The sequence below is a fragment of the Gavia stellata genome, chromosome 7, assembly GCF_030936135.1.
Source record: "Gavia stellata isolate bGavSte3 chromosome 7, bGavSte3.hap2, whole genome shotgun sequence".
Classification (NCBI taxonomy): Eukaryota; Metazoa; Chordata; class Aves; order Gaviiformes; family Gaviidae; genus Gavia; species Gavia stellata.
In genome coordinates this window covers 26,784,007-26,796,311 of record NC_082600.1, presented here as the reverse complement: position 1 = coordinate 26,796,311, position 12,305 = coordinate 26,784,007, and the positions used below count along the sequence as shown (strand labels likewise).

Below are 12,305 nucleotides of genomic sequence, written 5' to 3'. Positions count from 1 at the left end.
CTGCCTGCTTCGATGAGCCTGCCTGCTCTAGTTCTCAGAGGCGGGCTGCATGTTCTGGGAACTTCTTTCTTGCAGCTTGACTAATGACATAGCATCAGTGTGAAACAAAGTCCTGACCACATCTGCTCACTAACTCATTCATCACCTTTGCCTGGAGATGAGGGGCAAAGTGCAACTGTTGGCACCTGTCACAACAGAGTGAATCAGATACAAACTACTTGGAATGCTTGAACCGTAAGCCTGGGAAACTGGGTGAGATTTTGTGGGACTATCCTAAGAGCTCTGCACTGAGACCAAAACTGGCTGTGGAGAGAAAGTGATAAAAAACACCATGTGCCAAGTGTCCCTGCTGGCAGAGACTAAGCTTCTTAGGGTCACAGCCACCTCTTGGAGGCCTACACTGTATTTTAGCACTGACTGCTGTGTAGTTTAGAGACTCCTGTTTATGGAAGGAGTCCATAACTCCTGTTCTGGAGTTCAAACTTGGTCCGTGCAGGCCAGGGAGCTGCAATTCCAGCCTTGAGCGCCTTTCCACGTCAGCACTTCTCCACCACGTCTGCTTGTCAAGGTATGGGAGGCATAAGAACTCATGGGAGATATCTGAGGAACGTATATTGAGCAGAAAAAGGCTTTTACCTGCTTCTCTTTCACTTTCTGGGGCTGCCTTCTAACTCCTCTGTTCGTTTTTCAGCTCTTCTTCTGCAGCCTCCAGGCTCTGTGCCAGCCATGTAGCAGCTCTCTGTAATGGGTTATAGAAGAAGTAAGCAGCCCCTTTATGCTGCCTTCACGGATGACTTTTTTCCTCCATGAAAGCATTGGAAATAACATATTCTAGAAATGATACAGCATTGCAGGTTAAGGGATTTGCCTACCCCATTGATACAAAACAAAATTATTTGTCACAGCAAAATGTTGTTTAGCCTTTCAATACACTAAATGTGTCTGGTGAACCTTTGTAAGCACGGATCGATAGTTGAAGTCTGAAATTAGCTTCTCAAGCCTATATTTGGATAAGAATTGACGTATGAGCATAAGGCCCACTGACTTCAGTCATTGCAGCAGGCAGGGAGGACAGAACCTTACCTGGAACATTCTGGTTTTATCTGTAGCAATTCAGTCGACTGGAAACATTTTATTACACAATATAATTCTGGCTGCCCATTTGGGGTTGGATTTTTGACCGTGGTCATTTGCATTAAAAAGGAAAAAAAAAAGTGAAAATAGTCTGAGGTTTAGTTTCTTTAGCAGAATTCTAGGAACTGACACCAAACACATTCTTTAATGGGTTAAGACTAAAATTTGGTAGAAAGTACACAAGCAGCTCGTGGGTATACATTTAACTTCTTCCTAAAAGGCAATGGCCAAAAAGTTTTGTCAACTCTGGTAACTGTTCTGCTTTCAAGATCCTGGTGGAATTTCAGTCAGGTAAAGGATTTACCTTTCCTTTCTTCCTTCCCAAAGCTATATACTGTGAAGGGCTACTTGCTACCTCCTGTACTAGAAAGAGGCTTGTTTTTTTGGATGTGGGAAGGGTTTCTTTGGTGTCTAGTCAGGGAAGACAATTGCTAACATTTCAGTTCTGGTAAAGCTGGCCTGGGCTGCTGCATGTCTCTCGCAGTATCGAGCCCGCTGCTGTTTCTCAGCGTGGCCAGGCTGCAGGTCTGGCTGTTCCCAGGATCTGCCTGGCATGCTTCCTGGGCATGGAGTCTCTTGCCACTCTGCCCAGAGACAAGAGCTCGTGGCTCAGCCACTATTGGCCATGGAACTGGCACTAGCCCCGCTAAATGCTGCCATGGCTTGAGGGTGAGGCTGTGAGGGCAACCTGGCTTGCACATCACCTCTCCAAGTAGAGCAGTTTAAACACAGAAAGGAGCAGTAATGAAAGGTATTTTGGATAGCACTGAAAAATATAGGTCCATAGCACTGTAGCAGTGTTGTCACCTCTTCCCTTTGCTTTCCTGTTTGGGAGTGCTCAATCCCCTTGGCTTCTGCTTATAAGTAAGTGTGTCTGACTGGTTATAGTACAGAGGGTGCCCAAGAAAGAGTAATGACCTCTTCATTTGGCTCTTGTTCTTCCTCTCAAGAGGCATGTACAGTACATGACCAGGGACCTGTCAGCCCATGGTAGGATCTGAGCTTCTTGGCTGCCTCATAGGTGCCTCATAGGTGTGAGGCCCCAACCCCACAGGGAGCAAAGCCCCTTGTCATGAGGTAGGGATGTGAAAACTCCTACATTCTGTTCTTGCTCCTCCTGCTGCCCTGCTGTGTGTGCAGGCCCTTCTGTGCTCTCTGTCCGTCCAGTTCCTCTGTCTGAGGTAAGGGTGTCAGAGAGCTGTGCAACTTTTTTTTTTTAACCACGTGCTGCAAACTATATCAAGATCTGTGGGCAAAAAGAATAGGAGGACTGGATTAAATAAAACCCTGACTCTGCTTTTCCTTGCAGACAGACAACACTAGTCGTCTATATCATGTCTCTGGTGGGAATGATAGCCTACACCTTCACTCTGAGCCTAGGCCACCTCTGGGTAGTCTTTGTGACTGCAGGCATGCTTGGGTAAGTTCATGTGCAGGCTGCTTTCCTCTACATGTGAGCTGCTAGGGGATGAGCAGGGATGCAGAGCTCATGGTGCAGGAGGGATTGGGGAGAGCCATAACCTGTGTGTGATTTCTGCGTGGTTTAAGGACAAAATAATCTGCTCTTTCCATTTCTTTCCTATGTGTTTCATTAGAGTCAGGGACATTAGCATGGCCCTGCTCAGCTGCAGCTGCCTTAAATGTTCCAGGTAATCAAGTGAAAGCATTTGGGAAGCGAGTGGTACCACAGCCCCATAGATGACCAATGCGCAGGAATGAAAAGCATGTGGGCCTGGGTGGCTGTTTGACTGTGCTGGGGATGATGCCCCTTAGAGTTACTTGTGGGAGATGCTACTTTTAATGCCTTGTTCTTGTAGCAACAGGCAGCTCCCTGCTGGCCTGGCTCTGTGCATGAGGCTGTGGGCAAAGTTATTTCTGGGTAGGAAAAAGACCTGTGCCATGGTGAGGGAGTCAGACAGCTCCCTGGGCTGAGACAATGCTAGAGGAAACATCCTGTGCAGTCAGTGAAGCACCCTAAAAGGGACATGGGCTACCTGGCGCCTCTTTAGTCTCCCTTCTGGCAGTTGTTGAGTCTTCCTTTCTGTGTGTTTCTATACAGGTTTTTCATGACAGGATACCTTCCCCTGGGTTTTGAGTTCGCTGCAGAGTTGACATACCCAGAATCAGAAGGAACATCATCAGGGCTTCTTAATGTCTCAGCACAGGTAGGTATGCTGTTTTCCCTTTGTTTGCCTCTTTATAGGCAGAGATATTAAATTGTAATTCCCAGACTTGACTCCTATTTCTTGTCCATGATTATTGTAATGTACTGCACAGCTAAGCACCCCAGGGCCTGGGTTTTGAATGATGTTCCTTATGGCATTTCTCTAGTGGCACCCATTCTGTTTCTGCTTAGGAAAATCCATCAGGATGACAGTCATCCTTGCCTTTTCCAACATTGCTCCTAACAGCCTAGAACCTGGCTCTTCTTCAGTGACAGATGGGATTCAAGCCTTAAGGGTCACCTGTCTTCCCATTAGCTGCAAGGAGGTGCCTCTGGATGTGTTTATAACCAAATTTTGGCCTCACTAGGCCAACAGCTTGGCTGGCCTGTATGCTCTGATACTTCAGTAAAGATGGGAAGCTGTTTGGGCTGCTTTAGAGTAACAGTACAGCTTGACACGGCTTTTTTTTGTAGATTTTTGGTATTGCCTTCACCATCAGCCAAGGGCAAATCATGGATCGCTTTGGGACGAAGGCAGGAAACCTCTTTCTTTGTTCCTTCCTGTTCCTGGGGACTGTTATGACAGGTAATTAAATTTTTCAGTGTTCCTCTGCTGTGACTCTTCCCCTTGGGCTTGGCGTATGAATTGAAGGGCTTCTGTGTGTAGTGGTGCAGGCAAGAAAGGGCAGGACCCACACAGCAGTCCCATAGCAATGCTGCTGTGCTTCTTTAAGCATCTGATGTGTGTTACAAAGAAGGTCTAAGGCTTCTTGCCCTGGCTACCGGCTGGGGTCTCAAAGATGCACCTTCTACATCCTGCAATAAGGAGTCTCTATCTTGCCTGTTTCAGAAGTGCTCTCTGCCTCATCCAGGAGAGTGGTTTCCCTTGCTCACCATAACATGTTCCTGTCTCCTCTGGGGCCTCTGCTACCCCTTTGAGACCTGGGGAAATTGATTTGGGCTCTGCATAGTGACTTAACTGCCTTCACATCTCTCTTCCTCCCTCTGTCCCAGCATTCATTAAGGCTGATCTCCGAAGACAGCAGGCCAATTTGGATAATGAACAGACAGTGAGTAACCCACCCGCCATCCCACCCCCACCCCCCACCCCCCCCACCCCCCCCCCGCCTTCAATCCCTGCTGTGCCCCTGCTATTAGCTCAGGACAATGCCCAACCTCTGTCCTTTCTAGGAATGGGGTTGGCCCTTTGAGTTATGACTGCAGCTGCAATTCTCTTCTCTTATCCCATGGCTTCTTGCTCAGCCTGTGGGGAAGCTCCTTGTTGGCATTTTCAGACAGGTGGCTGTAACCCCAGCTCTGCCAGCCACTGGGGCCTCTGTTTACTTACTGTTAATGTTATGCAGAATTTGTAGGCTCTGGTCCTCCGGGAGTCTGCAGGGCTTCACACATTATCGTATCAGCTAGGGACAGATGTAGGGCAGCACGGTGCTTGCTTATCTCCCCTGACAATGCACTGAGCCCTTCAGTGCTTTGCCCTTGTTTAGAGCTGGGTAACTATTATTCCAGGCCCCTAGGAAGGCAGGTTATTCCTCTTATTCCCTGTCCCCAGCTGCGAAATGGGGTTCAGTGTATGGGACTGGAGGAAGCTAGGTGGCAAAGCCCAAATGAGGGCTTGGGCAGCCTGACTCCCCACACTTTGTGCAGTGCTGCAGACAAGGCTGCTGGTTCATATGTGCACACCAGAGCTCGGGGTATGATGTCCCTGTGGTGTGCTGTGCAGTAAATGCAGCTGTTTGCATGCGGGAGAGGGCCTCTGGTGAACTAATTACAGTGGATACTCTTAGAAACTGTCCCTGTAGGGAAAGGGAGGGGACTGGTGGTTGTTTGAGGCTCTTTTCCTTATTGCTCTGGGCTCCTCTTCTAGGACGTTAGCAGAGACGTCCACTCAACGTTCATGAAGCCATCAGCGACCATGACTAGCAAAGTGCATAAGCTCAGCTCTCTGCTGGCTCGAGTCAGCTCTTTTCAGAAGACAGTGCTGCCTTCCTCCAGATAATCTAACCAGTCTGATCTGGAGAGAGACCAGAAGGTCCAAGAAGCAGCTCTGCTCCGACCAGCTGCTCAGGAAGGTGGATTTTCAATTACAAAATATATGCTTTTTTATTTTATTTTTATTTTTACTGAATTATCTGAGCACAAATGCAGAGGGTAGGATAAGTAAAGGGAATTGATGCTGCCTTGAGTAGTTCTTGCACATATAATTCTAGACTAGATGGAGGGGAAAAAGGCTATACAATTTATCTAGTTTGGGTAAAGGAGTCCCCCCCATTGTCATAACTTAAAAAGAATTCCTGCTTTTTTTCCTGCTCTGAGGCTTACAACTTTGGCTGATTTTAGCAGTGGTGAGCATCATGGTCTATGGGACCAAGCTAGAAGACAACTGCTCTCCCAGAGTCCTGGTGTGAATGGGGTTAACTGGAACACACTTAGCTAAGCTGAGCTGGGGTAAAGACCAGTCTGTTTTGATATATACCAAACTGCTTGTATCCCTCGATTTAACAGTGCTGAAGTCAAAGGCAGAAGATGAATTGTAAGGCCAAACCATCCTCCACAAGTCCTGAGGAAGCAGGATTGTAATGAGAGGTGCTGGTGGCACTGTGAGTTAATTCATAACATGTATGTGGAAGGCCCAGGAAATGTCAAGGTCCTTGGGCAGCGAACATGATGCCCAGTAGTAGCAAGGTCCTTTCCCTTTCTCAGACACTTCTCTCACCAGATGGAATGTACACTTTTGCTCAAGCCATTTTAAGTATAAATCTTTTTGTATAAATACAGTTGTAAGAGCTTGCTGCTGGAGGGAGGGGGGTGTTGAGACCAGAGCAAAGGTGGTACAGGTGTCATTTCTATAACCCTAAAAGCCTCCAGAACTGACTGGAGTAAGAACCAGAGGGATGTGTGTGAGGTAACTGGTCTCAAGTCAGTCAAAAACTTCACTGGCAGCTCCTTCCCCCTGAAGAGTCACGCTCTGAGGAAGTCATGACGGACATCCCATCACACCACCAAATGTGGCCTACACATGGCTGAGCTCACCTGGGTACTTCTCAAGCTTAATAAACAACCCCAGGTGCTTGACCAACTGAAGGTGGGCTGAGCCTGGTGTTCTGCGCTAACATGGATGCCTCAGTCAAGGGAGCAGTCAGCTGGGTTTGGGCATTTTGTGCTGCCTTTGTGGAGAGCTCTGACGAAGTCAGGTACTGGAGCTTTTCTACACGGCATAGCTGCCTTACACATGCTTGGGTGATTTTACTGGTTTCTTCCTTTGCCTGTTCCTCTTTTTTTTATTTTTCCCCCTTTCATTTCCCTCCCTACTTGCCTCCATCTTTTCTGGGATGGTGACTTGTGGCTGTTGTTACAGAGACTCCAAGGCAGCAATCAGATCACGGATTATGGGACTGTAGCTTGTAACCCTAACCCCATCAATTCCCATTCCTGCTCACTAGCTCATACACAAAGGTAGGAGAATCGCACTAATCTGCTTCTCTGAACACCTATGGGTGGCACAGGCACCAAGCCAATGGCACTTCTGGGGTGATAGCAATGGCTGTAGAGTACTGAGAATCTTTCTGGCCTTCTTGGGTACCTACCTGAGAGGAAATACAGGACAGCTTTCAAGAAAAGAGTGGAGATCCCACCAGACTCACATTAGATAGGGCCATAGGTATTCAACTAGGTCCAGCAAGGCAAAGCCTGGTGCTGGAGCAGATGGAGAACTGAATTGTCAGTAAGTTACTGGGGAGAGGAGGTGCAGGCATTTGGAGACTCTTCTCTGGCATTACTTTTACAGTCCAGATTCTTGGTTGGAAGTGATACCAGGAGTCCTGTAGAAGAGTTCGCTTTGATCACAACCAGGGTGCATGGCCAATTTCAAGAAGGAAGTTTAAAAACATCTAGCAATAACAGAGTCATTGGATTGGTGCCTTTTGGTATAAGAATGCCTGAAAATTGTACAGCTCTATGCCTGCTGATCTGTGAATCTCAATGGCACTTGGCATTTTCTCAGCTGTTGCTCGGGATGTAATGCTTTATTACTCACTGTCCTCTGCTTTGCACTGACTGGCTGATCTGCCAAATTAACCACACTACCCTTTGCTTTTCAAGGTGTTCATCGAGTGTGTGCATCACTTAGTGCTACAGCCTACGGGACTAACAGGCAAAAGCAGAGTGAGTCTGTTGGGAAAAACAGCCTTAATCCTGCTAAGACTAGAGCGTGTGCTACAGGGAATGTGAAGCTGCCATGTTTTGATGCAAGCACAAGGAAGAGTCCTATGGGCAGGGAAAGATTTGTCTCCAGGCTGAGTGCTTCTGAAGCTGTTTCCATGCTGCATTCTGTGGCATTTTTAGCAGGGTACACATGTGGTCTTGATTTGGGACCAAGCAGTTGAAAAGCTGTAGCTGCATGAGCTGGGCAAGCCTGCTTGGGGTATACAGGTACTTTTTTGATGGCTGAAGTTTATGTCATTGCCTTTGTTAGCACACCTACCTTGGTACAATTGCCAGTGTTACCACTGACATCCCAGTTGCAAAATAGACACTGCAAGGCTCAGGCATGTTTCTGTATATGCCCTGTATCAAAACGGCTTACATCGTAAAGAAAAAAAGATGGGTCATTGTCATAAGAGACTCCCTTCTGAAAGGAGCAGAAGACCCAATATGCAGACTGGACCCACTTCTTAGGGAAGTCTGCTGCCTCACTGGGGCCCAGGTTAAAGATGTGAAGAGAAAGCTTCCTACCCTGGTACGGCCCTCAGATTATTATCCATTATTGATTTTTCAGGTAGGCAGCGATGAAGTTGCAACAAGAATTCCAAGGGCACTCAAGAGAGACTTCAGGGCCTTAGGACAACTGGTTAAGGAATCAGGAGCACAAGTAGTGTTCTCCTCTATCCTTGCAGTTGCAGGGCATGATGAGGGAAGACACAGGAAGAGCTAGATCAATAGCTGGCTCCAAGCGTGGTGTCACTGGCAGAATTTTGGGTTTTTTGATCATGGCTCGGTTTACATGACACCAGGCCTGCTGGCAACAGACAGGGTACACCTGTCTCAAAGGAGAAAAAGGATCTTTGCATAGGAGTTAGCAGGGCTTACTGAAAGAGCTCTAAACTAGATTTGAAGGGGGAAACAGGTAAAACCAGGCTTGCTAGAGATAAGCCTGGGGGCAGCATGCCAATGTTTGAGGGATGGTGTGCTAGTGAGGTCCTTTGGTCTGCTGTCTCAGTGGAGGTAGGGGATGGAGATCCATGTGGCAGCAAAGACACAAGGGTTGTTGATGTGTTAGAAACCACTGAAGTACCTGAGAATGGTCACATAGGAATTAGGGCTTCTCTCCCCATAAAGGTGGCAGGATCAATAACCCAACTGAAGTGCTTCTACACCAACGCTCGCGGCATGGGCGACAAACAGGAGGAGCTGGAAGCCATTGTGCAGCAGGAAAACTATGATATTGTTGCCATCATGGAAACACGTTGGGATGAGTCGCACAACTGGAGTGCTGCAATGGGATGACTATAAACTCTTCAGAAGGGAGAGGCAAGGAAGGAGAGGCAGTGGGGTAGCCCTGTGTGTTAGGGAGTGTTTTGACTGTCTAGAGCTTAATGATGGTGACGATAGGGTTGAGTGTTTATGGGTAAGAATCAGGGGGATGATCAACAAGGCAGATGTCATGGTGGGAGTCATTATAGACCACCCAACCGGGATGAAGAGGCATACGAAATATTCTATACGCAGCTGGGAGAAGTCTCACAAACGCTAGCCCTTGTTCTCGTGGGGGACTTCAACTTACCAGATGTCTGCTGGAAATACAATACAGCAGAGAGAAAACAGTCTAGGAGGTTCCTGGAGTGTGTGGAAGATAACTTCCTAACACAGCTGGTGAGTGAGCCAACTAGGGAAGCTGCCCTGCTGGACCTGTTGTTTGTGAACAGAGAAGGACTTGTGGGTGATGTGATGGTTGGAGGCCGTCTTGGGCACAGTGATTGTGAAATGATAGAGTTTTTGATTCTTGGAGAAGTAAGGAGGGGGGTCAGCAGAACTGTCACCTTGGGCTTCCGGATGACAGACTTTGGCCTGTTTAGGAGACTGGTTGACAGAGTCCCTTGGGAGGCAGTCCTGAAAGGCAAAGGAGTCCAAGAAGGCTGGACACTCTTCAAGAAGGAAATCTCAAAGGTACAGGAGCAGGCAGTCTCCATGTGCCGAAAGACGAGCTGGTGGGGAAGAAGACCGGCCTGGCTGAACAGAGAGCTTTGACTGGAACTCAGGAAAAAAAAGGAGAGTTTATGGCCTTTGGAAGAAGGGGCAGGCAGCTCAGGAAGACTACAAGGATGTCATGAGGTTATGCAGGGAGAAAATTAGAAGGGCCAAAGCCCAGCTAGAACTTAATCTAGCCTCTGCTGTAAAAGGCAATAAAAATGTTTCTATAACATAACAAAAGGAGGACTAAGGAGAATCTCCATCCTTTATTGCACACAGGGGGAAACATAGTGACAAAGAATGAGGAAAAGGCTGAGGTACTTAATTCCTTCTTTGCCTCAGTCTTTAACAGTAAGACCAGTTGTTCTCTGGGCACCCAGACCCCTGAGCTGGAAAACAGGGATGGGGAGCAGAATGAAGCCCCCACAATCCAAGGGGAAATGGTTAACGACCTGCTACACCACTTAGACACCCACAAGTCTATGGGACCGGATGGGATCCACCCAAGGGTACCGAGGGAGCTGGCAGAAGTGCTCACCAACCCACTTTCCATCACCTACCAGCAGTCCTGGCTAACTGGGGAGGTCCCAGTTGTCTGGAGGTTAGCAAATGTGATGCCCATCTACAAGAAGGGCCGGAAGGAGGATCTGGGGAACTACAGGCCTGTCAGTCTGACCTTGGTGCTGGGGCATATTATGGAGCAGATCATCTTCAGTGCCATCATGCGGCATGTAGAGACCAACCAGGTGATCAGGCCCAGTCAACATGGGTTTATGAAAGGCAGGTCCTGCTTGACTAACCTGATCTCTTTCTGTGACAAGCTGACCCACTTAGTGGATGAGAGAAAGGCTGTGGATGTTGTCTACCTAGACTTTAGTAAGGTCTTTGATACTGTTTCCCACAGCATTCTCCTGGAGAAACTGGCTGCTCATGGCTTTGGACGGGTGCACTCTTCACTGGGTGAAAAACTGGCTGGATGGCCGGACCCAAAGAGTTGTGGTGAATGGGGTTAAATCCAGTTTGGTGGCTGGTCACAAGTGGTGTTCCACAGGGCTCAGTATTGGGTCCAGTTCTGTTTAATATCTTTATCAATAATCTGGATGAGGGCATTGAGTGCTCCCTCAGTAAGTTTGCAGACGACACCAAGTTGGGCGGGAGTGTTGATCTGCTCGAGGGTAGGAAGGCTCTGCAGAGGGATCTGGACAGGCTGGATCGATGGGCCCAGGCCAATTGTATGAGGTTCAACAAGGCCAAGTGCCGGGTCCTGCACTTGGGTCACAACAACCCCATGCAATGCTACAGGCTTGGGGACGAGTAGCTGGAAAGCTGCCTGGTGGAAAAGGAACTGAGGGTGTTGGTCGACAGCTGGCTGAATATGAGCCAGCAGTGTGCCCAGGTGGCCAAGAAGGGCAATGGCATCCTGGCCTATATCAGAAACAGTGTGGCCAGCAGGAGCAGGGAAGTGATTGTCCCCCTGTACTTGGCCCTGGTGAGGCTGCACCTCGAATACTGTGTTCAGTTTTGGGCCCTTCACTACAAGAAGGACACTGAGGTTCTGGAGCATGAGCAGAGAAGGGCCATCAAGCTGGTGAAGGGTCTAGAGCACAGTCCTTATGAGGAGCGGCTGAGGGAACTGGGGTTGTTTTAGCCTGGAGAAAAGTATGCTGCAAGGAGACCTTATCACCCTCTACAACTACCTGAATGGAGGTGGTAGCAAGATGGGTGTTGGTCTCTTTTCCCAAGTAACAAGCAATGGGATGAGAGAAAATGGCCTCAGGTTGTGCCAGGGGAGTTTTAGAGAGGATATGAGGAAAAATTTCTTCACCGAAAGGGTTGTCAGATATTGGAATGGGCTGCCCAGGGAAGTGATTGAGTCACCACCCCTGGAGGTATTTAAAAGATGTGTAGATGTGGTGCTTAGGGACATGGTTTAGTGGTGGACTTGGCAGGGTTAGATTAACGGTTGGACTTGATGATCTTAAAGGTCTTTTCCAACCTAAACGATTCTATGGCTGTTGCAAGGAGAAGACTGACTAAAGTCAGATGTGAGCTTCCAGAGGATGCAGAGCTGTGGAGCTGTACAGGCCTCATACTTCCCACTGAAACATGATACCATTGGCTGTGTAGCCCTTTTGATGACAGTAGGTCTTCCCCTGTCTTGACCCAATGGAGGTGCAGTCCCACGGTGGAGGTAGGCAGCTGCTTATTGTTTTCTCTGGGAACCCATCATCCAGAGTATTGGCCAAACAAGGTGTGATTCTTCCTGGTGAAGAAATAGAAATGATCTGATGGAAAACTGTCAAAACCTTTAGCTGAATGTTCAGCTCTTGAGTGGCTTTGGTACAGAATAGGACTGTGGAACAGCCCGATTTCTCAGTGTATTAAGGAACACACAAGGGAAAAACCCACATGCTCATTCTCACAGAAAAATATCTTCCATTTTCACCTAGTAGTGGCTTCTGGTGATGAAATGGAAAGCCTAGAATCTGCCTGGCTGTTGACTTTGCAGGGAGAATAGCAATGTATAAAGCCATAGCTTCAGTGGCAAGAGTCAGCATTTATCAGCCTTGACTCTCTGCCCAGGAATCACAGCCTTTCAGCAGCCACCTGTCAGAGCTTTTGGCCACGGTGTCCACACTGCAGGATGTTTTCCCTTCTTCCTGCAGGACCTGCCTTGTGTTCACAAGCAGCTTGTCTTCTATCGGTGCCCTTATCTGCTTACGGTTATACTTAGAGATGTTGCAATTAATAGAACTTGTAGGGGGAACTAAATTGACCTAATGGCATTGTGGACACCTTT

General features: G+C 48.0%; 1 protein-coding gene across 1 annotated transcript in view; it reads left to right on the top strand.

Moving 5' to 3' along the window:
• FLVCR2 (FLVCR choline and putative heme transporter 2) overlaps positions 1-12,305 on the top strand; it is a 42,635-nt gene that overhangs the window by 27,552 nt on the left and 2,778 nt on the right. The window contains exons 6-10 of the mRNA XM_059819801.1: positions 2,444-2,554; positions 3,194-3,299; positions 3,773-3,884; positions 4,313-4,368; positions 6,675-6,772. Of these exons, the coding sequence (XP_059675784.1) occupies positions 2,444-2,554; positions 3,194-3,299; positions 3,773-3,884; positions 4,313-4,368; positions 6,675-6,772 (483 nt within the window). The remainder of the gene's footprint in view (positions 1-2,443; positions 2,555-3,193; positions 3,300-3,772; positions 3,885-4,312; positions 4,369-6,674; positions 6,773-12,305) is intronic.